The sequence below is a fragment of the Odocoileus virginianus genome, chromosome 13 (assembly GCF_023699985.2).
Source record: "Odocoileus virginianus isolate 20LAN1187 ecotype Illinois chromosome 13, Ovbor_1.2, whole genome shotgun sequence".
In the NCBI taxonomy this organism is placed as follows: domain Eukaryota; kingdom Metazoa; phylum Chordata; class Mammalia; order Artiodactyla; family Cervidae; genus Odocoileus; species Odocoileus virginianus.
In genome coordinates, this window is record NC_069686.1 from 19636222 (window position 1) to 19663327 (window position 27106).

The 27106-nt window shown below is 38.8% G+C and overlaps 1 protein-coding gene across 1 annotated transcript in view; it reads right to left on the reverse strand.

Moving 5' to 3' along the window:
- MYO3B (myosin IIIB) overlaps positions 1-27106 on the reverse strand; it is a 408982-nt gene that overhangs the window by 258853 nt on the left and 123023 nt on the right. The window contains exon 7 of the mRNA XM_070476366.1: positions 4980-5135. Coding sequence (XP_070332467.1) covers positions 4980-5135 — 156 coding nt within the window. The remainder of the gene's footprint in view (positions 1-4979; positions 5136-27106) is intronic.

The window sequence follows — 27106 nt, forward strand, 5'->3', positions numbered from 1 at the left end:
TTTGCTTATTTTTTTGGAAAGCTAAAGACCATACAACATCAATTGCCTCATAGCATCTCCTCTTCCCCCTACCCTTCACATTTTCTGGGTATCACATAACCTTTCTGTCTTCCCAACCAAGACGAGTTTTCTAAGGTCAGTCTTTCTCTGAGGCGCTGGATCCTCCCTCTTGTGCTTCCTCTGTACCTTCTCTGTGTTTTCAATGTCTCCTTCTTTAGAAGGTCCTTCCCTTACCTATCCAAGTTCTTCCCCATTATGCCTTCTGTTGCCTTCTGCTCCACAGCCCCCTGAAAATACCAACTTTTCTCTCCTCTTGGGAAAGTACTAAAGTGGATAGAACATTCCTGCCTTTGCAGGAACAGAAAAACATGTCCACCCTATAGGCTATAGTTCTCATTTCTCTACATTAACTCTCAAAACTAAACAAGTCTGTGCAGCTGAGGGGCCCAGTACTGTCTGGACTACTGAAGAATGCTTCTTTGGGCAGAAAGCTACAACCTTTGTGTAAATCTGTAAGCACACAGCATAGCATGGACTGTGTAGGGCATCTGACAGGATATGAAGAGGAAGCAAAGCCTTTTTACTGGTGTTTGTCTCTCAGTGTCTTGAAGTTTCTATTTGATTGCAGTCTGAACCAGGGTAAGGAGCCCAATTCGGGTAGACCCTGTAACACTTCTCTCTTTTCCCTAATCTCTCTCCAATTCACCACTAAATCCTGATGATACTCTTATCATAATATAAGGTTGGTGCAAAAGTAATTGCGGTTTTGCATTGTTGAGGTTTGCCATTTTATATTTGAATACATTCTCAAAGAAATGTGGTTAGGTTATACATCATTTAAACACACTTCTTTATTTATTTATTTATTTATTTGGCTAATGACATTACTTGCTATCTATATTTATTTTAGACTGGGGAAATGATGTTAGACAGCAAGCAAATTCAAGTGATTTTCTTATTCAAGTTCAAAATGGGTCGTAAAGCAGCAAAGGCAACTTGCAACATCAACAATGCATTTAGCTCAGGAGCTGCTAATGAACATATACTGCAGTGGTGGGTCAAGAAGTTTTGCAAAGGAGATGAGAGCCTTAAAGATAAGGAGCACAGTGGTCAGTCATGGGAAGTTCACAATGACCAACTGAGAGCAATCATCAAAGCTAATCCTCATAACTATGAGAAGTTGCTGAAGAAGTTCAACATCGACCATTGTATGATCATTGTACATTTGACGCAAATTGGAAAGGTGAGAAAGCTTGACAAGTGGGTGCCTCACGAGCTGACCAGGAATCAAAAAAATCATCACTTTGAAGTGTTGTCTTCACTTATTCTACACAACAACAACAAGCCATTTCTTTATTGGATTGTGATATTTGACAGAAAGAGGATTTCACAATGACTAGCCTAGTGACAGGACTAAGAAGAAGCTCCAAAGTACTTCCCAAAGCTAAACTTGTACCCAAAAAAATGGTCATGGTCACTGTTTGGTGGTCTGCTGCTGGCCTGATCCCCTACAGCTTCCTGAATCCTGACAAAACCATTACATCTGAGAAGTATACTCAGCAAATCAAGGAGATGCACTGAAAACTGCAATGCCTGCAGCCGGAATTGGTCACCAGAAAGGGGCCAACTCTGCATAACAACATCTGACTGCACATTGCACAACCAATGCTTCAAAAGTTGAATGAATTGGGCTACGAAGTTTTGCTTCATCCACCATTTCACCTGACCTCTCGCCAACCGACTACCACTTCTTTAAGCATCTTGACAACTTTTTGCAGGGAAAATGCTTCCACAACCATCAGGAGGCAGAAAATAGCTTTTCAAGAGTTCATCGAATCCCAAAGCGGATTTTTATGCTCCAGGAATAAACAAACTTACTTCTCATTGGCAAAAATGTGTTGACTGTAATGGTTCCTGTTTTGATTAATAAAGATGTGTTTGAGCCTAGTTATAATGATTTAAAATTCATGGTCCAAAATTTCAATTATGTTTGCACCAAACTAATATCTTCTGTTATTTACAATTGCCACAATCTGCTCTCATTCATCCTCCTAGTTCCAACTCTGTCCAACTCCATTCCATCACTGCAATCAGAATGGTCGTCCCCCAAGCACATCCCTGCTTGAAATCCTTCTGCTGCTCCCTAAGTGCCTAAGAACACATCCAGGCTCCTTAGCCCATCTTGCCCTGGCCCCTGCCTGTCTTGCATCTCCTTCCCCAAAGTTCCAGCAACACCAACCAATTGTTCACCAAATCCCCTAAGCTCTCTTCAGCCTCTGTGTCTTTGCCCTCTGCTCATCCTTCTCCTCCATGTGGAATAACTGTCTTCTGTTTGTTCTTCAGGATGGTTCAAGGATCACCTTCCCAACAGTTTCTAGGGTTGTTCCTTTCCCAAGTACTCTGGGAAGTACCCCAGAGTAACTGACGGTTACCCCAGGAAACCGTCTATCCAGGTACTTTTCATGCGGAGCTGTTCTCATCTGATTCTTGTCTATTTCACACTGGACTATTAGCTCTTTATCAAGAACTGTATCTGATTTCCCTTGTAGTTCCTCTGTTTGGCAGAGGACTTGACACATATACACATATAAATGTCTCTAGAATGAATAAATTAGATTTTAAATAAGAGACAGAACTTTGTATTTGTAACATTTAATATCTCTGTACTGTTTATTCTCATGATGTTGTTTGGTAAGTAAATAGAGATAAATTTCCACAGATTAAGGCCAAAAGAAGTGGAGGACTCTGAATTAAACAAATCTCAATGTATTCAGCTACAACTACTCCTAACAATGACTGAGTTATCAACTGAGTATCAACGCTATCAGAGTTATTTAACTCTGTTATCAACGTTAACTATTTTTTAAGGTATTGAACTCTCAAAATTATCTCCATTTCACAGATAAAGAAATTTTGGAACAGAAAGATTTAATAACTTGTTGATAAGTGGTTGAGCTGGAATTCAAACCTGGCAGAGTCAGTTTTTTTTTTAAAACCACTGCATTGTACCACCTGCTGTGTGACCAAAACTGTGCAGAAAAAAAAGTAAATTGGGTATTTGCCTCACCCATCTATGCACTTATCCCATTTATTCTTTGCTTTTTCCACCTTAACTTGGAAACTCACAACTTTAAATATATTGAATTACCAGCATCAAACATTATCTAAGAATTTTTCTGGATGGACTTAACAAATACCTATGTAGCCAGCTCCCTGCCACTGCTAAGAGGAAGTAATAATATAGAATAAATCGTAAGATGTGTCAATTACATGCACTATGTTTCCTTTAGAATTAGTTTTACTTTCTCCTAAAGTAGTGCCTGCTTAAAGTTTTGACACCTATTTGTGAGGTTGTATATTTTTAGTGACTTTTTCAAAGAAACATACACTTCTGAGTGAAACTTTAGATTACAAAGACCCTGAGAGAAGGGTCTTTGACCCTATGAGGCCTTTGACATCAAAGGAATTAACAAACATAAAGAGAAATTAGAGGGGGAGGTGAGAGAGCCTGGAGTCCTGGCTTTCCATGGCAAATTGAGAAAAATCTTTAAAAAGAGGACACACACCTGGACATGCAAAATCAGACAAAAGTAGAAAGCTGAATCACTTTGCAACTTAGTTCCAGAAATTGCTCTGCAGCAAATCAGATGAAACGAGAAGATACCCGACTGGATGTAAAGTGTTTAAATGCGGGGTTTGCTTCTCCCTCGGTTCGCGCTTTATTTTCATCTGCATTTCTCATGGCGGTTCTGTGTGTGTGCGTGTGTGTGTAAAGGTGAGTGGTAGAGGAGTGGTGGCTGGCACAGGAACAAAAGCAGAAGAAGAAAAGAAGATTTCAGTTCTCTGAGGCTTAAACACAAATTCTACTGCTTCAAAAGGCACCAAGTGACAAGAATTTCTCTACCCTGTAGGCAAGCCATAGAAATAGAAATTGCAGTGGAAAAGGGCAAAGAGTAGGAAAAAATTTGTTTTGAGCTATCAAAAAGGGAACCTGGTGGTGGTGGGGAAAAATCAGCAAGATATATTCACCTTGAAACTATGCCTCAAGCTTCCAGAGTTCTGATGCTTTTTTATTTGTAAACAGTTTTCTGCAGAATACATGAATATTTCCAGAACTTGTGACTTGTGATATTTTAGTTTCTTCACCTCCAGTCCTTTGAATGTTCTTTTAATAATAATGGATTAGAGCTTATCTGCATCCTGGCCAGTTTTATAAAACCAAGTAATTGCTGAGCTGGGGAAGTAGCTTTATTCGCATTTAATTTTTTTAAAGAGAAATTCTGCCACCCTCTGGACAGAAACCAAACATCTATTTCTTAGAGACCACCACAGAATACTGTCTTAAGGAACTGTCCTTGAAGATAAACATTTTTTAAAAAAAAATCTACCCTATAAAAGTAGAGGAGGGGGGAATCACAGTTACTTTAGATAGCATAGACAATATCTGGGGGAAAAATTCACATAAAAATACTAAATTGCTTCTAAGGAATTTTTAACTAAAGAAAATGGGCTCAAAGCACTTTAGAGAAAAAATCTTCAGTGTTGAACTCATAATCTTTCCAAAACCACTTTATAGCCTACACTTCTGCTTTCCAGCCTGCAACAGCCAAGTAAAGATTTCTTGCACAATCTCAGCCATGGCTGGTTTCACCCAGTTTTCATTATTGGTGGAATTTTTTTAAATCTACATGTATATTAAATATATATGTGTGTTGGTTTTAAACTAGAACACTAGGGCAGAGTGAGATTTCAGCCACTCTGAGACAAATTAGCCGTAACAGCACAAATGGGTAGCTTGTTTCCGAAGCTTTGCTGTTGTCATCCACTGAGCATGGAGTACTTAATGTCATGTAAATGAAACTCAGAAATGCAGGGATGTGATAATTACCAGTAATAATGCTGGGTAAATCAAAACACATGACATGCCATTTTTTATAAATAACCAGAGAGAGGAAGCAGAAAAATGCCGAGGACCATACCTGGTTTTAACAACAGGATTTAGATGCTTCTGGTCTTGGAGGACTTTGGCCAGCTGCTTCTGCAGAAACAAAAGCTTCCCGTGGACTCCTTTAATAAATGGGTGGTCGAGGAGATGTGTGACCGAAGGTCGCTTTTCAAAATCCTTAATGAGACACCTGTTCACAAAAATCAACAAACAGTCCAAGTATTATCTTAGACACCTGGCTTCTCTGTAAATATGGGAGAGAGGAAAAAAAGCTCATTTATAAAACCTGATCACTAACCTTACATAGCTGTTTATTCATAGGTAGCAGAACATATAAAAAAAACATTCTCTACTAGTCAAATTAGTCAAAATATCAGAAATATATTTTAGTATGCTTTAAATATGTATTGAAAACACAATGAATTTAATTTGAAGTATTCAAAACACTGAAAAGATAGACTGGTCAGACTACATTTTCATTACTAAAAAAATGTTTACAATGGAGTCAAGTTGATTAGTCTATATACTTTATTTTAGAAGCATATAAAATTATATATTATCATTTAAATGAAATCCTAGTATATGAAATGTCCAGTATTTGGTGGTGGGGGAAATACATTTTGGAGTTTGCAAGGACAGAAATGAATCATAAAGAAACCTTCACAGAGAAGATTCAACCCCTTGATTTCTAATGCCTTCTGAAGAAGCAGAAAAACCTCGGAACAGGAAGTGACTACAATATAATTCCGATGAATTGGAATGGAATTATTCAAACAGGGAACAAAAAGTCCATTCAAAATGGTAAAAACTGGGTTGCATTTAAACTCCTCTGTGGTTAATTGGTTAAAACTGCACGGTTGTAACCACTTTCTGCTTCAGATTCAATGCCCTTTTCAAAGAAAACAATGATTCAGTACATTTTGCTGTGTGCTGTATGTTATTAAAGATGATTTTGACACAGGAAATTTCTAGTGAAATTGAATCCGATGAATACCCCTCCAATTACCATCGCATTTCCATTCTGAGTAGCTGCCCTTGACAGGAGAAAGAAATTTCAACATTCACATTTAAGTTATCAGTCCTTAGTTCACACTGGAGGCTTAGGGTAAATAGTAGATGCCTTTCTGCCCACTCCATAAAATAAACGTTTTCAGTTTCCCCAATAGTGACATGCTAGCAACATGTGAAACACAACATATTTAAAATAATGAAATGCACTGACAAATGGTAAAACGTTCAGTCTCAACTTGAGCATCTTTTCAAGACATTTAAGACACAATCCTCAACTGTTGGTTTTATTAAAAGACCTTAATCTTTGCCCTTCAAACTACTTTTGTATCCCTTGACTTCTAGTCCTGAAAGATACTTGGTAAATTTCCCAGTTATTTGGTTTTAGAATTGATTCGGGGGATTTCCTATCTATTGGAACTGGAGCTTTCAACTAGAAAAGCCAAAAGAACCCAGACTATCTCCATTCTGCTGCCTGCACAACTATAAATACCACCTCTGTCTTGCTATGGGAAGAAACCAATCATTTGAATTTTATAGGTCCAGGAGCCTTCTGTATCTATTAGTTTTCTTATAAAATAAAAAACCAGTGCCCAAACCTGAAAAATACTCTGTTCATATTTTTAAATCAGCAGTCTTCCTGTGATTCCACATACATTCATCTATATATAATTATGTGACTACCAAAGGAAAAAATGCTAATAATTCCCTAAGCACCTGGGAAAAAGAAATTCCTGGATAGTTTATGTGGTCAGAAATATAGGTGTATGGCTTCATCATTTTGGCTTGAGGGATGGTATATGAAAACTCCCAAAATAAAAACAGTCTGTGTTCTCTGAGAGTTCCTACTGAAGATGGACATGGTGGCTTCACACCACTACCCCTACCCAACCTGGATGGGAAACCAGACACTGCGGGGATCCCTAGCTAAGCCTGCCCAGGGATATTGTGAGGGCACATTACATCTGTCTCCCATCACCAAACAGCCATACCACCTGTATATAAGTATATGCCCAAACATGGGGAATGCAATTCCTTAATATATTTTCCCACCATATTAATTCCTTTTGCTTTCTGAGCAACTCTCAACTGCTTGTTGACTAGCCAATACTTAAATAGAAAACTCAAGGAGGCAAAAAGTGAGAGGCATACAATTAATAGAAAATTTATAGCAGGTGAATGGAAAAATGATTAGGAGCTGCTTCTGCCTTCTCCTTCAGGATAGGTACCTTGGAACAGTGTTCCAGGTACTCAAAGCTCCTTAGACAGGGCTTGAGACAGACCAGGAAATCCATGCTCCACCCTTATGAAAATAGGTATCTGCTGGATTCTGGAGATGCAATTAAAGGTGCTATAATATCTTTCATAATTTTAGCACCCACTGGAAGAGTAAGGTTGCAAACAAGGTTACAAGATCCTTTGGCATTTTGGAGAGGATTGCTCTCTAGATCACAGGGCGAGTAAGAGGAATGAGGATAAATAATTTAGTGAGATAATCAGACAAGGGAGAAATTAACAAGTGGATCTGTGATCTCTTGGGAGATTAAAAAAAATAAAGATGGTAGGCATTCTACTCTTTGAAGGAAAGACCAAGAGGATTTATTTGTTAGTTCTCTCAGGAAGGCCCAAGTGTGCTGAATGTCATACCACTGGATCAGCAAAACTGAAACTGAGTGTATATGGGAAGAATGCTAAGCAGAGGTGTGACATATCCAACTGCATTGGAGGATTTTTAGGAGAAGGACAGGAAGACCTTGAGGGTAGAGCCTTATTCTAAAACACTCTTGCATACTTTTTTCTCATGGGGAGCAAATAGCCAGGATGAAATGGACTTATTATTTTACTGATAAATAAAAGAAAGCTCTGTCTTAGGAACAGATATGGCTGGAGGTCAAGCATTACTAGATACCAGGTCATTGAAATCATATCATTTCATTTGTTCAGCAAACATTATACAACCAGAATTAGTCAAAATATATTAATTCATAAAAAATTATGACCCTTTTCCTCAAAGATCTACAATGTGATTTTAAAGATGGAAGGACAAGAGGAACATAGAAAACAGCAGAAACCAGTGTTTGATTATTTAGAATGAAAAAGTCACAAAAAAGCATAGGGTTTTGGAGCTAAAGGACCAAGATTTTCTATTCTAACCCCGATTTTACAAGGTAAGGAAGTTGAGGTCAGGTCCTGCTAGTGATGAGACCAATTCCCTGGCTCCCACAAGAGAACCCCTCCTGCTTTGCAGTGCGTTGTTAAAATGGCCCCGGGCACAATGTGCAGAACAATACTAAGTTATGGCAGGTGGGGGAGCAGTCAGGTAAGCCTAGTGGAGAGAATGAGAATTGAGCTGAATTTGGGGAGAAGTTTTGGAACTAAATTGAACTCAATTCGGGGAGAAGATATAGAAGACATTTCCAGGTTGGGAAACTGGATCAGCAATGCAAGAAGCCAGATTAGGCAAGCTGTGTAGTTAGGAACTCAGGAGGCCACCAGAACGTTGACATTCACCTCCTAAGCTGCCTCCTTTGAATGTCTAAGAACAATTCTTCACTTTAGTCCTTTCGCCAACTTTACTTGGGAATATTCTTTATTGTTTAAGATGTTGCAATTTTGTACCCCAAACCCATAACACTATGCTTGTCAGCTTGTCATTCTGTCTTATTCTCCTTTCAGGCAGGGATTTAGTGGATTAATATAGATAGAGTTGACAGTCAAGACCCATAAGAACTCCATGTCCTTTTTTACAGCATGATTAAATCCTCTAACAATGTGGAGAACAAACATGGAAAACTAAGGAAGTTATAATATGCTTATTCATTTCAGGATTTCTTCTTAAACCAGGGATTGCAAATTCCAGATGCAGAATATTTTCTCCCAGCCTGGGATTCAACAGTTTTTATAAGAACATGCATAAAACATTGACCTTTGTGTGGGAATATAGGGGCTGGCCAATGTGAGGTAAATTGGGTGAAACACTAGACTCATGAGACATTCCACTGAAAAATGAAACTAGTCTTCCGGTCAAAAGGTTGGGAAACACTGATGATTCCCTAAATCAAGTAAATCTGGAGCTTCATAGTACATATGAGCATATTAAATGTTCTTAGAAGTATGGAGGTAAAGAAAACTCAATTTTGCTTAGGTCCATGTTTCCAAACTTACTTGGCCACAGATCCTTTTTTGTATCAATGGAACCAGAGCCCTGCAAATGACATCCTTGGAAGCTCTGTTGTGAGAAATTAGTACCAGACTTTTGCAAATAACAGCTGAGTCTTCATCTCAGCTGATTGAGGGGAGACACTCAGAGCCCCTAATTTTCACCAGCATGTTTGAGATACCTGTAGGCTGCATTTCTGCAGAAGACAGGGTCTCAAACTGGAGAAATACATTCTCCAAGATAACTTATTCCCAGAATCTTTGACTCTGGAAAAAAGAAATTGAACAAGGACTAGATTTAGGAAATACTGCTTTTCCCCCCAAAATTGTAAGTAATTTTTTCTTTCAGTTCCAGATGTTTTAAAACTCTTTTTTAAAAATCTGGATTTATGTGTGGTTATCTCTGTGCTAAGATACAAAACAAAGGAATGAAAAATTAAAACTACCATGAGATGTATTAACTGGATTTACAAGGCCATGGACGGTGGTTTTGAATATGATAGAAAAGTCCACCAGAAGAAAAAGGAAGCAAACTTCAGCCCTGAAAGAAATTAATCCATTACCTAATTTGAAATTCTAGTACCTTCCATCATGCATTCTTGGCTGAAGATTAATTCTCAGAATTCATTAGTGTCACCACATTAAACACAGGTTGTTGCAGCCATTTGCTGCAGTCTCCCAGTCTGGCTTCTGCCAGAATCAGGGAGAAAATAAAGAGCCATTTCTTAACAAGAAACAAGGTCAGACTTCTGTGTCGGGCTCTGGAGCTGGCAGTGCCTGTGTTCCTCTTGCTCCCAAATGATCACACTGTCAAGATGCACCTGCCTGGTCGCTGTAAACAGACATTTCATAACTGAAGAATCAGACGCCTTCAAGGGGGAGCTATTTATTAAGAGTCACGAATGGATGTTTACTGATGACTAAACTACACTTGATAAAAGCAGCTGCAAAGTCAAAAACTAAAAATACTTGTGAACTTGGAGACAAAAACAGGAGAGGGAGCAACTGTATTCCACATGTTGGGACAAAACTAGACAAAAACTTGAGATTTATGTCTCTTCTCATTTCTTTTTTAATATGCTGTCTTTTATACTTTCTGCTGTTTTCTTGTGGGTTTTCTACTTAGGTTGTTAAGTGTTTCCGTTGTTACCGAGTAGCTGAACGTTCTTGATCTGAGCAAGCATTTCCCTGCCCCGTGATGCACTGCATCTGCAGTCTGTATCATCGGCAGACAGAAGCCTGAGTGAAAAAGAGGCCTCTGCATGAAAAGAAGAAATCCTCCAGAGGGTATACTAATTATAGGTTAAATATCACAGCTCATGGTGCTGTCCTGGAAGGAAATTTTCACTTTGGAAGACAGGACTATGACAATCACAGGCATTTTCCCAATATGACTAATGCCTCAAAAGAAGGCAGGCTGAGAAACTTGACATTGCATATGTAACAAAACCAAATCTCATTTGGTGGAAGACTTAGCTCCATTTCAGTTTTCATGTTCAGTCTGCAAATATTGCACATGGTGGTGAACTGAAATCATACACTAAGTTCACACATAGGGCAGGGAAGTAGGGTCCTAACCTGAAACAGAGAAAAGAGGACCAGAAGTCTGTTTCTCAGTGAGGCTGATCTAGGGTTATCAATCAGAGAAAAACAGTCAGTATTTGCCAAAAAAAAAAAAAAAAGCCCTCAGAAGATAGGATGGAGGGTTTTAAAACAGGAAGCTCAGTCCTTATTATGAAATGGGTAATGGGAGCAGATCCTGTGTGGCAAAGTAGGAGAGAAGTTGCAGAGTGGCAGGACCACAGGGCAGCTGGCATCTTGCCTGAGGTCACTAGGGTGAGAAGGCAGGAACAGAGTTAGAAAGATGAGTAAGTCAGCACCACCTCTAGACAAAGTCATCAGCACCAAAGGTCCAGAGTGAGTTCAAGGAAACACAGGAAGGAAAGAGAAATGGAAGAACATGGCATGTGCATCATGGCAGCCGGAGAGAGTCCTAAAGCAAACGGAAGGTCCAGGATGGGAGGGTGGCCCTAGGGCAGAGAGCCACCATGTGTAACCTGGAATGACCCAGGATTGTGGCCTGCATGACACCTGTGAACACAACTACCTCTTCGTGTTACCTCTATGTCTCTGATCCCATAATCAACAGTAAAGAGTTAGAAAAGTCTAGACTGACTCATTGTATTCTTAGGGATGGTGATTGGTAACAGAAATTCTAGATACTCAACATAGCTTGTCTGGCAGACATGTTGAGGGCCACAGCCAGGAAGGACTGAGGGAAGAAGAGTTTACTATACCACAAAAGAACGAGTAAAAATGCAAGAGGCAAAGTGAGGAGAAGAACCAAAAGGAACCAGGCCAGAACTGAGGAACAAGACAAGATGGGGCTCAGGAGACACTGAAGCTGAGGAGAAGCCAAAGGAGAAGATGGTGGCAGATGTGCAGTCTTATTACCGTTGTTGTTGCCACTTCTTTATTCTGTTTCAGCTGTGCTTTCCACATTGCAAAGACTGGGGGTGAGCACACCCTCTAATGGACATGCTGTCACCAAAGAAGATCCCCAAGTCCATGTCTTAGGACTAAGGCTGTCTTAAGGACTGAAACCAGAGGGCCCAAGTCACCACCTTCTCACTCCTCTTTTTCTTTCTTTCTTTCTTCCTTGATTCGGAAAAGTATCGATACTTTGCAATTAAACATATTTCTCCAGGTAACTCTGGCCATATGGTTCAGTCAGGGTGCTGGAAAAAAAATGAACCATTACTTCATCGCACAGCTCCAGCAAGTTTATTGGACAATTAATCCATATTCAGATCCCACCATCTGGTTCAAAGGGTTGGGGAAGGTGTAGTCCCGGGAGATGGGAGTTCTCTGAGGGCTCCGTCTCGCAGGCCGTGGCTTCCCAAGGATCTGGGAGTTGGCTGTTGCTGCAAATGCTGCTGAACTTCCCCTGCAGCAGCCACGCCACTGCCTTTGGGACCTCTGTGAGGGGCTGAGGTTGGCCACAGGTCAGCCCTAGACTCAGCCAGGAAACCAGATGTGGGCCTTGGCTTCTGTTAAGAGGTCTTTGCTTCAGGTAGAAATTAAGGTAATACTTGCTTAAAGCAGGTCAGGAAGATGAGGAACAAAGAGGGAAGTTATGGCTGAGCCCAGAAGGAAGTGTGGTTATGTAAATGTCGGTGAGTCAGAGCAAAAAGTTCATTTTAAAAAGATATTAATCTTTTTATTAATTATTCATATAACTAGATTCATATAACATATATATTATTATAGCCAAACTATTATTAATCTTAAAATATTTTAAATAGTCTGTTGATTTATTTAAATGACAGTATACTTAATCACTATTATTCTCTCAAGCATGACACATGTACTCACTCATTTAAAAAAATTAGGGCACCAATCATTGGAGCAGTAATATATAAAGGTTAAAAGTCAGGGGTTAGGATCAAACCTAACTACTTCATATAAGTACATGATGATACACAAGTTAATTCAATTCTCTGGGCCACAGTTTCTTCATCTGTAAAATTGTAATAAAGTCATTGTAGGGAGTAAATGAGATGATCAATGTTCAGTGCCTAGTACATAGTAAGCACTCAATAAATGCCAGCTCTGTGGGCCAGCCACTGTACTAGGTGTGGGGATACAGTTAGTCAGTTCATTGGAGGAAGACAGCATGGCATATGCATGGATAAAATGGCATATCCAATTCCAAGCAGGATGAGTGCTATAAAAAAAAAGGTTAAAGTGCAATGGCTCCTTGAGTCAGATTTGAATAATTTAACATGTGCCTATTAATCAACTACTTTTTCTCAATGTGATTCCCACCACTCAGGATTAAATTACTATTTGACAGATGTCCTAATCAGAATTTTCAAAGTTCTGGGGAAACAGAATTTTAGGCCCTGACAATTCAGCAAAAGCAAAGAACTTTGACATTTTCAAGTTCAAGCCTTTGGGCACTCCTGTTTTTGAATGTCTGGTTAATTTCTTTGATTCAAAAATCAATTTCCATTTTGACAAACCATTATGGTCTGCTTCTTAGTCCAGGTTTCAGTGCCAGGAATGTATGAATTCTAATCTTTCCCTTGATCCTTCTTGCCATGTTGTCTGGGATTAAATCCATAATTCTTATTTGTATGCATTTTTTCCGAGGAAGGAGAGGCAACGGACAGTACCCAGCCATTCCCTATGAGAAAAGAACAATCAGTTTCATGGTGCATGACCATTACAGGTAGGACTACTCCAAGACTGGAGTGGGGGGCTAGGAGAGTACAAAATAAATAGAAGATATATATGCCTCCCCCCAAAATTTATCTTCTGGGATAATGCCAAACTTACACATAAGAAACATTCAGAGATCCAAGTGAGATTAAATTCATTGATTCATTCAAACACTTACTAGGTATTTACTGTGAATGGCACTGTACCAAGTATTTCAAAGAAAAGATGCCTGGAGTGAGATGTCAACTTTTATGGAACTTAAAAACAAGCAATAGGATATAGACATCAATAACAAGAATTCAAGGCTAAAAAGTGTAACCACTAGAGTGGTTCAGATGAAGTAAACAATTCTAGCTAGGTGAACAGTGTTTCACTGGAGAGGTGATATTTAGGTCTTAAATTAGGAAAGCAATGCTGACCGGAAATACAAGAGAGGGCATGCTAGTGCAGAACACAGTAGGAATGGAAGCCCATTGGCTCATATGGGGAACAGAGTAGAATAGAATAATACAATTGTAATATAGATGGGGTGAGACCAGGAACATCTTATGCAGAGCCTAGAAGATCATACCACTGAGTTTGAGTTTTCTTTCTTAGTCACGTTGAAGTGGCTTTTTTGAACAGCAAGATAACACAATTACTTTAAAAAACAAACTGGAACTATACTAGGAAGTAAATTAGAGGGAGGGAAGTAGGCAGGGAAGGGATCCATTTAGGAAACATACAGTCTGAATTAAAGAAATGAGAGGGGAAAAATGATGGCTGTAGCTGTGGAACTTGAAGGCAAGTCAAGAGTATGGAAAGAAACAAGAAAGAACCATCAATGGACTCTTACACCAAGTTAAATCTAAGGGCAGACCTATAGCTAAATCTTTGTGAACATAACAATCTACTTTTTACTCTCACTATTCAATTATAATCTCTCTTGATGAAAACCAAAGATCTTTAAGTTACCAATTCAATGGTCTCTGCTCATTCTATTCTCTGTTCACTGATGACCACCACTGATTTGCTCCTCCTTCTTAAAATATTCTCTTTCCTTGCCTGCAATGATGCCACATCTTTTAGTTATTCTCTTACTTCTCCCTGACCACTTTTGCTCATTTATTTTCACTACCAGGTAGAATAAGATGACAAGGTAGAGGAGACAGGGTCTACAAAGACAAGCCCCAAACAAGGAAGAATGGAAGTAGAATATCAGCCTTTATGTCCACAGGCTTGGAACTTGCTGCTGAACAACCTCAGGCTTTACCTGGTGGGTCAAACGACCCAAATAGAGAGAGTATTTATTTGCATCCTATGGAGAAGGCCATCTTTACTCTCACAATTCCAAACAAGTCTACAGATTCTACTGCAAATAAGTGAATTTAACTACAGTGCACATGTCTGGCACAAAGTGAAAATTAAAAGTGTAAGAAAAGCAGCAAAAACTACTCCATAAAATTTACAGTTGATTGCTGCAAATCACTTTTATAATAGCATAATGAGACATAATTCATATACCATAGGGTACATTCATTTAAAGTATACAATTCAAATAGCATACTCACAGTTTTGTAACCACTGATAATCAATTTTTAGGACATTTTCATTGTCCCCAAATGAAGCTCTATATACTTTAGCAGTCACTCCCAATTTCCCTTCAACCTCCTTAGTCCCAGGTGACTACCAACCTACTTCCTGTTTATATGGATTGCCTAGTCTGGACATTTCATATAATATGTGTGGTCTTTTGTAACTGGCTTCATTCATTTAGCAAAATATTTTCAAAGTTCATCCATGTTGTAGCATGTATCAACACAACATTCCTTTTTATTACTAAATAATGCTCCATTGTAAGGATGTATCACACCTTGTCTATCCATCATCTGAGGGGCATTTGGGTTGCTTCTACTTTTTGGCTACTATGAATAATGCTTCTGTGAACATTTGTGTACAAGTATGTATGTGGACATATGTTTTCCTTCCTCCTAGGTGTATATACCTAGGAGTGGAATTGCTGGATCATATGATAACTTTATGTTTAAGCTTCTGAGGAACACAAGACTATTTTCCAAAGTGACTGCATCATTTTAAATTCCCACAATCAGATACAATTTATTTTTAATATTTCATCTTGGTCTAGAAATAATTTAAGGCATCTAACAACAACATGTGTTTAAATAAATAAAGGTACTTGCAGTAAGGCAAGATAAAAATAATTAAAAGCAGAAGAGAAAAACAAAACAAAGGGGAAATTAGGAAATGAAAATAGGAATTAGAATACCAAATAAACCACTTTGTTAGAGGTGGCCACAGATTTGGTTCCAGGCTCTCAAGCAGCCAATGTGAAAGGGAAAAGGCAGTCTGTTCTCTATTCTTAAAATTCATTACATAAAAACAGACCAGCTACTTAAAGAAGGATGATGAAGATGATGTTGCTGTTGACTGGTAAAGAGACTAGAGATTTACGACTTTCCTGGGTTTTCACAGAAATGACTTCATATAATGTAATGAATATTATTTCCCTCTAATAAACATGGCCATGGGTTTCATAGGGCTGTTTCTTATATTAATAACATGCTTTAATCCCAACTGATATCTTGTATCAAAGAACCATCAAGTAAAAACATTCTCCCTGGGTGGCCAAGGAAACATAGAATTCTCTGATCTTAATCTAGGCTTTATATCTACTAGAAGCTAGGTGAATTTTTGTACAGTTAAGTCCCTTGATTCAGCACATGCTGAATGTAGCATCCAGATGCTGACATCCATCAAGGAGAAGAAAGGCAATGTGCCAAGCTACTATGTGCTGTTCATTGCAAAGAAAGGAAAGAAGATGGAGATGGCTAAAAAAATTTAGCCTATCAATAAAAAGCAACTCAAAAGTCAGGAGGAGAGGAGATTGGGAAAGGTGGGAAAAGGACTGGAACATCACATCAGTTCAGTTCAGTCACTCAGTCATGTTTGACTCTGCGAGCCCATGAACTGCAGCATGCCAGGCTTCCCTGTCCATCACCAACTCCCAGAGCTTGCTTAAACACATGTCCATTGAGTTGGTGATGCCATCCAACCATCTCATTCTCTATATCCCCCTCTTCTCCTGCCTTCAATCTTTGGCAGCATCGGTGTCTTTTCCAATGAATCAGTTCTTCGCATCAGGTGGCCAAAGTATTGGAGTTTCAGCTTCGGCATCAGTCCTTCCAAAGAATATTCAGGACTGTTTTCCTTTAGTATTGATTGGTTTGATCTCCTTGCAGTCCAAGAGACTCTCAAGAGTCTATTCTAACACCACAGTTCAAAAGCATCAATTCCTTGTCGCTCAGCTTTCTTTATAGTCCAGCTCTCACATCCATACATGACTACTGGAAAAACCATAGTCTTGACCAGACGAACCTTTGTTGGCAAAGTAATGTCTCTGCTTTTTAGTATGCTGTCTGGGTTGGTCATAGCTTTCTTCCAAGGAACAAGCATCTTTTAATTTCATGGCTGCAGTTACCATCTTCAGTCATTTTGGAGCCCAAGAAAATAAACTCTCACTGTTTCCATTGTTTCCCCATCTATTTGCCATGAAATGATGGGACCAGAAGCCACGATCTTAGTTTTCTGAATGTTGAGTTTTAAGCCAGCTTTTTCAGTCTCCTCTTTCACTTTCATCAAGAGGCTCTTTCACTCCTCTTTGCTTTCTGCCCTAAAGGTGGTGTCATCTGCATATCTGAGGTTTTGATATTTCTCCTGGCAATGTTGATTCCAGCTTGTGCTTCATCCGGGCTGGTATTTCGCATGATGTACTCTGTATAAGTTAAATAAGCAGGGTGATAATATACAGCCTTGACATACTCCTTTTCCAACTTGGAGCCAGTTTGTTGTTCCATGTCCAGTTCTAACTGTTGCTTCTTGACCTGCATACAGATTTCTCAAGAGGCAGGTAAGGTGGTCTGGTATACCCATCTCTTTAAGAATTTTCCACAGTTTGCCGTGATCCACACAGTCAAAGGCTTTATTTCATAAGTGACATGAAAACAATAGGATAGTCACATTTGCTCTTAAATGATGGCAATAATGATTCCAACTAAAATTGCAGGCCATAGTATATAGTGGAAGTGGGAGGAGGATTAGATTAAGAAGAAAGATAATGGCCTAGTTCAGTCATCTTGCTGGCATTGTGTCTACCCATATTTAGTGCCCTTTCTTTTACATGTGTTCTTTTGGTAAATATTTAAATTGACTAAATACTTCTCTGGTTGATTGCCAATTGTATGAATATTATTGATGATATTCAGTCAATTTGGGGAAAATAAGCTAAATCAGGTTTTCATTAACAAGCTAAAGTGAAAGTGAAAGTTGCTTAGTCGTGTCCAACTTTTTGTGACCCCATGGACAATACAGTCCATGGAATTCTCCAGGCTAGAATACTGAAGTGGGTAGCCTTTCACTTCTCCAGGGGATCTTCCCAACCCAGGGATTGAACTCAGGTCTCCCTCATTGCAGGTGGATTCTTTACCAGCTGAGCCACAAGGGAAGCCCAGCCTAATTACTATTGGAAAATCTGGAGAAAATACTGTCAGATAATAAGTAGTTATGTAAGATTTCCCTGGCAGTCCAATGGTTAAGATCCCTGTGCTTGCACTGCAGGGGGCAGGGCTCCATCCCAGGCTGGGAAAGTAAGATCCTGCATGCCTTGCAGCAAGGCCAAAAAAAGGTAGTTGTAAATGTCTTATGCAAATAAGGATTTTGCGCAGCTATTGGCTGCCTTGGTTCCTGTTTGTGAGGATACAAACCACTACCAACCCTGTCACCTGCCATCTCTCTGCCCAGTTTCTGACAAAAAAGAACTTTCCTAGGCGATGATCTACAAAGCCAACGAGATTGCTCCTTTTGCTCTTGGGAGAGACAGTTCTTCCTGAGGAACTGGTCACCCAAGGAAGCCAGTTAGTGCTGTGCCTCTGCATTTAGACCAAAAAATGAACACCAGGGAGGCCAATACAGAGTCTTGTTCAAGCACTAAATTTTTGTATGATGAAATATTTTTCTTTTTAGGCGAGGGGAATCAACTGCCAGAGAGCCTGGGGAGTCCCTAAGGCCCCTGCATTAACATGAAGGAGAACAGCTCCATCTATTACATCAAAGCCTCATCAGAGACCCTAATCCTTTCTGAAAGGAACTCTCAGTCAGCCAAGCCTTTAATTTGATGCATAATGGGCCCTCTAATTAACCCTTGCAAAGCAAAGCATAGACACATAGACACTGCAGGGAACAAATGTTCTTGGGGATTGATAAAGAAAGTGGGGGTGGGGAGTGTGGATAGCTTCTATTCCCACTGTTAGTGATCTAACTCCACGCATAAGTTTCTAAATGGTTAGCTTTCTGTTTTCCTTTTTAATTTTCCTTATTCTTTCTACAGTGGATGTGTCACTTGCCTGCTCTGTACTGGTGTGTCCTGAGCTTCAAGCCACTCTAACTCAGTGACAAGCACAGACAGGTGATGCAGAATGACTATGTCCCTAAATATACTCATAGCAGCAAATCAGTGACATGATAGGCTATCTCAGGCCATTTAACCACCCACCCTGCTCTAGGACAAACTACTTGTGCTCAAAAAAGAAAAAAAAAAAGTAAAAAGAGTAGGAACATATGCCTGAGGGAAAGAGAGAAGGAAGAGAGAGTAACAGCTCTAGTAGTTCTCTGATGTGTTCTAATTCAACAGAAGATGTCTGGATTTAAAACACTGTTGATCCTCCTTGTGGAATCCTATTACTGGACGTAGACAACTGTATACTACGTTGCCAAGGACAGGTAACAGGTTAGATGGGTCATGGGTTTCACACTAGTGTGCATTAATAAATCACATACATATTAGACTCCTGGCTCATTTTATCAGATAATGAGATGAATGATTGAATGTATGACACAGTGGTCAATTATCATGTGGATGATATAAATTCTATTGTGCTGAGGACATTTATCTCTGAATCAATCTGGCTTTTCTAGCAAGGATCATAAATTACTAGCCTTCCATAACCATATGATAAATACTCTAAAAACAGAATGCCACCAACTCCTTGGTTTCCCAATAAATTTCTACATGATTTCAGTTAGAGAAGTAATGCAGAGAATCTGGGTTTTCTAAATCTTTATTCTGTTGTCAAAATTATATATAGTATGAAGACCATGGAAAAAAGCCTGTCTTTCCCAAATAAACAGCAGTATGCTAAAGTCAGCAAGCACAAGCTCCCTACGTATTACTGTTACATTTTCAAGGATTTTGTGAACTGACTGATGTTACATTGCTATCTTGAAACTGGTCATGGTAGGAGTATTTATACCATGGAAATCAGTAAAATCAATGAACAATACAAATCAACCCCCTACCCCCACTCACTCTGTTGTTAAGCATCACTGCTTGTGGACTAGAGATCCTGGGGAAAACTGTCTGCTAATTCAATAGCACAATTCAATAATTCACATAGGTAGAAATCTCTTTTTAGCACCTTTTCCCTCTAATTCTTTCTCATTTCCTGTCCTGTTGGATTAATAAAGTTTTCTATAAACCTCTTTTTTCCTTCTGTTGATTTAGAAACTAGACACTATTTTTCTATACTTTATTAATATTATCCTGCATGTTAACATATTTGCTTAACTATAAATTTTTCAGTAGTTTTATCCTCACTTTGAGCACAAGAACCTATGCATGCCATAACCATGCATCAAACACTGCCTGCCATTTTTATGACTGTTTGGTTTTTACATGTTTTATCCCAAATAGTTCTCCTTCTTATAGTTAATAGTTACTTATATCACTCCTTCAGATTGTTCGATGAAGTCAATTTCATTTCAACTGAATTTGTTTCATTTGTTGTCTTCTCAGCCTTAGGTTTTTTACATGCTTTGAAATAGCAGTTGGCAGGCTCACCTTGAGGAGGAGAAGGGTTTTGTTTCCTCTCTCACTTCCTCTGTGTCTGCCCCCATAGGCTAATAACTGTAGGGCTGTGTCTTTTCTGGGTCTCTAGCCCCAGTCTACATTGTAGAATGGCATTTTGCGCTCCTGTTCCATGGTTGCTTTAGGTATACAGAAGAGCCCATCCGTGTGGAAGCAGAAGATATATATCCAGCTGCTTACATATCCTTCTACCACCTTGAGTCAGAAGCTGGCTAAAAGCCATCACCCCAGGGAACAGTCAGCACTACCTCAGGTGATGGAGAACAGCATCGAAGAAACTGCCACAAAGTACAGAATCATATGACCCCTCCCCTGCCCCATTCTTTTCCCAGCCTCTTTTTATCAGTCCTCGAGAACCACCCCAAATACTGCTTCAAGCAGAAGTCCAAATGAATTGCTGGAAGCCCTCTTAGTCCTTTTATTCACAGGAACCAAACTCCCAGACACCACTACTTGCTTTTGATCCCAGGAGACTGTGACTTCAGCCTAGCAGAGCACTTTTTGGTTTTATCCATTCCAATATGTCACAATATTTAGATTCCTTCCATCCCTCCCTAGCAGTATGTTTTTGGTCTTTTCTTTTTACATGTGGCCTGTCATTGTTATCTGTTTGGAAAAGCACAAACTTGAAAAGCCCCCTTGACGGAAAATCTCTTGCATCTTAAGGCAAAAAATCCTTAAATATCAAAATTATTGAATAATTTCTTAACACTATCCTAAATTATCTTTTTAGTTACACCTATAGATGAGAAGAATGTATTAAGCTATTAACATATGTGGCCAAGATTAACATCTATTTGTGAGATGTGCCCCTGATTTTATTTTATATGGAGGAAGCAAAGTTTAGGTCATAGGCCACAAACTCCCCCACTTCCACTTTCATCCATCACACCTTTGTATTCCCCTAAGCAGCCTTGGTGAGGTAATGTTTATATTAAAAGGAAATTTCCAGAATCTGTGGGACACAGTGAAAGCTATTCTAGTGGGAAAAGGGAAATTTATAGCAAGATAGGCCTATCTCAATAAACAAGAAAAATCTTGAATAAAAAACCTAACCTACCATCTAATGGAATTAGAAAAAGAACAAGCAAAGACCAAAGTCAGCAGAAAGAAAGAATAATAACGATCAGAGAGGAACTAACAGTTTCAAAGGGGAATTCTACAAAAAAAAAAAAAAAAGAAGAAGAAGAATTAATCCTATATTTCTCAAATAATTCCAGAAATCTGAAGAAGATGGAACACCTCTGAATTTATTCTATGAGGCCACCATTACCCTGATACTGAAACCAGACAAAGATACTACAAAAAAGAGAAAATTACAGTTCAATATCTCTGGTTAAAAATCGTCAACAAAATCTTACAAGTCAAATTCAACAATATATAAAAAGAACCCTGCAGCATGATTAAGTGATTTATTCCAGGGATACAATACTCACAAATTAATGTGATACACCACATTAACAAAAGAAAGGATAAAAATCACATGGTTATCTCAACAGACACAGAAAAAGCATTTGACAAAACCCAACATTCATTCATGATAAAAAAACAAAAAGCCCTCCGCAAAGCTGGTATAATAGGAAAACACATGTCAACACAAGAAAGGTCATTTAAAACAAACCCCCAGGTAACATCATTCTTAATGGTGAAAAGCTGAAAGCCATTGCTTTCAGGAACAAGACAAGGATACCTGTTCTCACCACCACTATTTGGCACAGTATTGGAAGTCCTAGCCATAACAATCAGACAAAAATGAACAAATAAATAAATAAAAGACATCCAAACTGGAAGGGAAAAAGTAGAAATGTCACTGTTTGCAGATGACATGATATTATATATAGAAAATCCCCCAAATAAAATTAGTTCTCTTGTAGCTCAGTTGGTAAAGAATCTGCTGCAATGCAGGAGACCCGGGTTTGATACCTGGGTCAGGAAGATTCCCTGGAGAAGAAAATGGCAACCCAATCCAGTATTCTTGCCTGGATAATCCCATGGACAGAGGGGCCTGGCAGGCTACAGTTCATGGGGTTGTGAGAGTTGGACCTGACTTAGCAACTAAACCACCACCACACAAATAATAAACTACCAGAAAGAGAAAGCAAGGAAATAGATTTAAAAATCACATCAAAGAGAATAAAATACCCTAGAATTTTATTTAAAAGAATTTAAAAATACCCTAGAATTAAAATTTAAAAGACCTGTACTCTGAAAACTATAAAACAGTGATGAAGTAAACTGAAGGTGATACAAAGACATCCCATGTTCTTGGACTGGAAGAATTAATATTGTTAAAATATCCATACTACCCAAAGAAATCTGCAGATTTAATGCAATCCCTATCAAAATACCCAAGGCGTTTTTCACTAGAACTAGAACAAATAATCCTAAAATTAATACAGAATACCCAAAGACCCTGTATTGAGAAAGCAATCTTGAGAAAAAAAGGACAAAGTTGAAGCCATCAGATTCCCTGACATCAGAAAAGCTATGGTAATCAAAACAGCAAGGTACTGGCACAAAAACAGACACATAGATCAACAGAGCAAAATAGAGAGGCCAGAAATAAACTCATGCATATATGGTTAACTAATCTAAGACAAAGAAAATACAATGGTGGAGACAGTCTTTTCAATTAGTGGTGCTGGGAAAACTGGCCAGTTGAAAGTAAAGAAAAAGATATTAGAATATTTTCTCACACCATATATAAAAATAAACTAAAATTAAACTAAAGAGCTAAATGTAAGACCAGAAATCATAAGACTCCTAGAAGAGAATATAGACAGAACACTCTTTGACGTAAATTGTAGCAATATGTTTTTGGATCTGTCTTTTAAGGCAAAAATAAAGAAGAGACCTAATTAAACTTAAAACATTTTGCACTCCAAAGGAAATACTCAACAAAATGAAAGGACAATCAATGGAATGGTAGAAAGTGTTTGCAAATGATATGACCAATAAGGGGTTAATATTTGAAACATATAAACAGCTCATACAACTCAGTTTTTAAAAAAGGCCTCAATTTAAAAATGGGCAGAAGATTTGAACAGATATTTGGCCAAAGAAGATATGCAGATGGCCAACAGGCACAAAATGATGCTACACATTGCCAATCATCAGAGAAATGCAAATCAATACAATGAGATATCACTTCACAACTGTCAAAATGTCTATCATCAAAAAGTCTACAAACAACAAATGGTGAAGATGGAATGGGAACTCCAGTACACTCCTGATGGGAAAGGAAGTTGGTGCAGCCACCATGGAAAACAATATGGTGGTTCTTCAAAAACCTAAAAATAGAACTACTATTTGATATGATCCAGCAGTTCCACTCCTGGATATAATCTGAAGAAAATGAAAACATTAATTCAAAAAGGTACATGCACTCCAAAGTTCAGAGCAGTATAATTTACAATAGCTGATATAAGAAAGCAACCTACATGTCCATCAACTTATGTGTGGATAAAGAAGATGTGGTATATATAGATATATGGAAATATTACTAAACCATAAAAAATAATTAAATTCTGCCTTTTGCAATAATGTGGATGGATCTAGGGGGTATTATGCTTAGTGAAATAAGTCAGACTGGGAAAGACAAATACTCTATGCTATCACATGTGGAATCTAATGAAAAAAAAAAAAACCAAATATCTGTATATTAAAAAGAAACAGACTAACAGATACAGAGAACAAAGTAGAGGTTACCAGTGGGAAGAGGAAAGGGGGAAGTTGGCAAGGTAGGGTGTGGAATTGAGAAATACAAACCCTCATGTATAAAATAAATAACCAACAAGGACATATTGTACAGCACAAGGAAATATAGTCATTATTTTGTAATAACTTTAAATGAAGTACAGTCTATAAAAAACTGAATCACTATGTTGTATACCTGAAACCAATATAATACTGTAACTCAGCTATGTGGTGGTGGTGGTGCTCTGTCATGTCCAACTCTTTGTGACCCTATGGGCTGTAGCCTGCCAGGCTCCTCCGTCCATGGCATTCTCCAGGCAATACTGGAGAGGGTTGCCATTTCCTACTTCAGGGGATCCTCCTAAACCAGAAATTGAACCCAAGCGTCTTGCATCTCCAACACTAGCAGGCAGATTCTTTACCACTGTACCACCTAGGAAGCCCATACATCAATTTAAAATAACAAAAAAGAAAGGAAGTTGCCAGCTCTGTAGAATGTCATGTCACTGACCATGGTCCTGAAACATCATGTGCTATGAGAATACAGCTTTTTCTCTTAATCCTGGGTTCAGAAATGGCTCCTCTTCAACCTTTTCTGGACTTCTGAACCAAGTGATGAAGGATGTGATGGTGGGAATAGCAGCAGTGGATTGGGGTCAGAAGAAAGAGAATAGGGGAAATGGAGAGGAATGGGCAGAAGTTGTTGGAGGGTAATAACCACTAAGAGTACTTAGGAAAGGATTTGTTTTGATGTTATTTCCATATATTCAAAGCAATCAAAACAAACAAAAAATAATCCACAGGCAACTATGTAGTTGTCATCATTCACTTTTACCAATCCTATCATGTTTTTGACTGTTGCAATTTTATTTTTGCTTTGGGAAAGTATATGTATGTTGTTTGTTGCTGTTCAGTCATTCAGTTGTGTCCAACTCTTTGCAACCCCATGGACTGTAGCCCACAAGGCTCCTCTGTCCATGGGATTTTCCAGGGAGAATACTGGAGTGGGTTGTCATTTCCTTCTCCAGGGAATCTTTCTGACTCAGGGATCCAAACCATGTTTCCTGCATTGCAGGTGGATTCTTTACCACCAGGGAAGCCCATATGTATGTTAGGAGAGTGAATCTGACTACCTTTTACACCTCTCATAATCTTTCTAATGCTATATTTTTGGCTAGAAGAGACTGTTCAAAGATTATGAATCATAACATCCAACTTCTAACCAGGTCCATCATATGCTGTCCATCATATTTTGAAGATAGCACCTCCTTTCTAGGGTTCTTGTTTCTTCAGAAGAAAATTATGTTTATGAATTCCTGCCATGTGCTAGAAACTGAGCCAGATATTGAGGATACAAAACAGAAAGACATTCTCTGCTCCCAAGGTACTCAAAATGTGAGTGGGGAGATAGATACACAAACCAATAATTTCAGAATGGCTTGACCTGCTGCTCTCCCTTCCTTATTATGAAGGTCTGTCAAAGGTACCATGCTCACATGAAAGTACGAGGGAAAGGGGACCTAATTCAAGTTAAAGAGGCAGGGGATGCCCCACTTATTCAACTTTGCTAGAAAATGCAGAGTATGGAAGAGAAAATGCTATTGCATAGACAGAGTCTATCCTGAATGGCTTAGTGTACTGAAGAGCCTTGGTGTATTCTTTCAGTAATGCAAAGCCACAGTATGATTGAGAGGAGGGCATGACTTGAGCAGTTTGGGGTTTCAGAAAGATCATGCTGACTTATGAGGGATGGTTTGCAATGACTGCAGTTGTAGAACCAAGGAGAGTAACATGGAAGCTCTTGCCCTATTATAGCACAAAGCTGAGTCATCACTTAGGAACATCGGAGACCTGTATGATGGAATATTCTGGGAACCCAAAAGAAGCCAGATAGCAAAACTACCAGCCTAAGTTGGGAGGAGATAGGGGAAACCACATACCCTATACTCTAGTTAGGGCTCCCACCTCTAGAGAGGCCTTGGACATGAAGATGGAAAGCAGACCATGTCTAAACACGTCTAACTTATATGGGTACAGGGGAAGAAGAAGAGTGATTTTGACAGGTGTTTCAACAGTCTGGTCAGCCTTGGCACCATGTATGGACTGACAAGGGGAAGTAGAGGAGGAATCTGAGCAGCCAGACATGGGTCCTCTTCATATCTCCACATGGAAAAAGGTGTGTGTGTGGGAGGGGGGTGGCTGTTGACATTCTGCCTCAAAAACACACATACAGTATCATTCAGCCATTTAAAAAGTAATGAAATACTGATATATGCTACAACATGAATGAATCTCAAAAACACACAAAAGGTCACCTATAGTATGATTCCATTTATATAAAATATCCAGTCTAGGTAAATTCATCAAGAAAGCAGAGGCAGAAAATAGATTAGTATCGGCCAGGGGCTAGAGGGGAGGAGGAAATAAGAGAGTAACTTCTTAGTGGGTATAGGGCTTCCTTTGTAATAATTAAAATGTTTTGGAACTAGGTGTAAGTGGTAGTTGCACAACATCGTGTATGTATCGAATGCCACTGAATTATTCACTTTAAAGTGGTTAATATTATGTTACGTGAATTTCACATCAGTTAAACACACATACACACTGCAGCATCATGAGACTCAGAAGAGATACTGTACTATGATGCAGACCTTGGCTTGAATTTTAGTTCTGCTAGTTTCTAGTAGGTCCAGCTGTGAGAGCACAGGCTGGTCACTTAATTCTTATGGCGCTCAGCCCTGGATCTGAGTAGTAACCTGCCTCACATGGCAGCAGTGAGGAGTCACGGAAACAATGCATATAAAATCCATTTCACTGTGACACATGACAATCTTTAAATAATTCCTTATGATTAATATCTGTACTTCTCACACACACAATTCCAAATTTATTCAACTAATTTTAACTCTCAAGTATCTTTTATGCTACATCTTATTTAGTTGAGGGTAAACTTTCTTTGCTTTCCTTGGTGGAATGAGTTTTGCCAAGAACAAAGATTTTCACATAGCAGACAGCCTGGTCATAATTAAAAAGATATACAGTGGTACAAGTTACCCAGTTCAGGTTCACAGCAAATATCACTAAGTGATCATGATCCTCTATCCTGGATGTGGCCTCTGAATCCTTCTAATACAGTATTCTAGAAAGGTGATCTG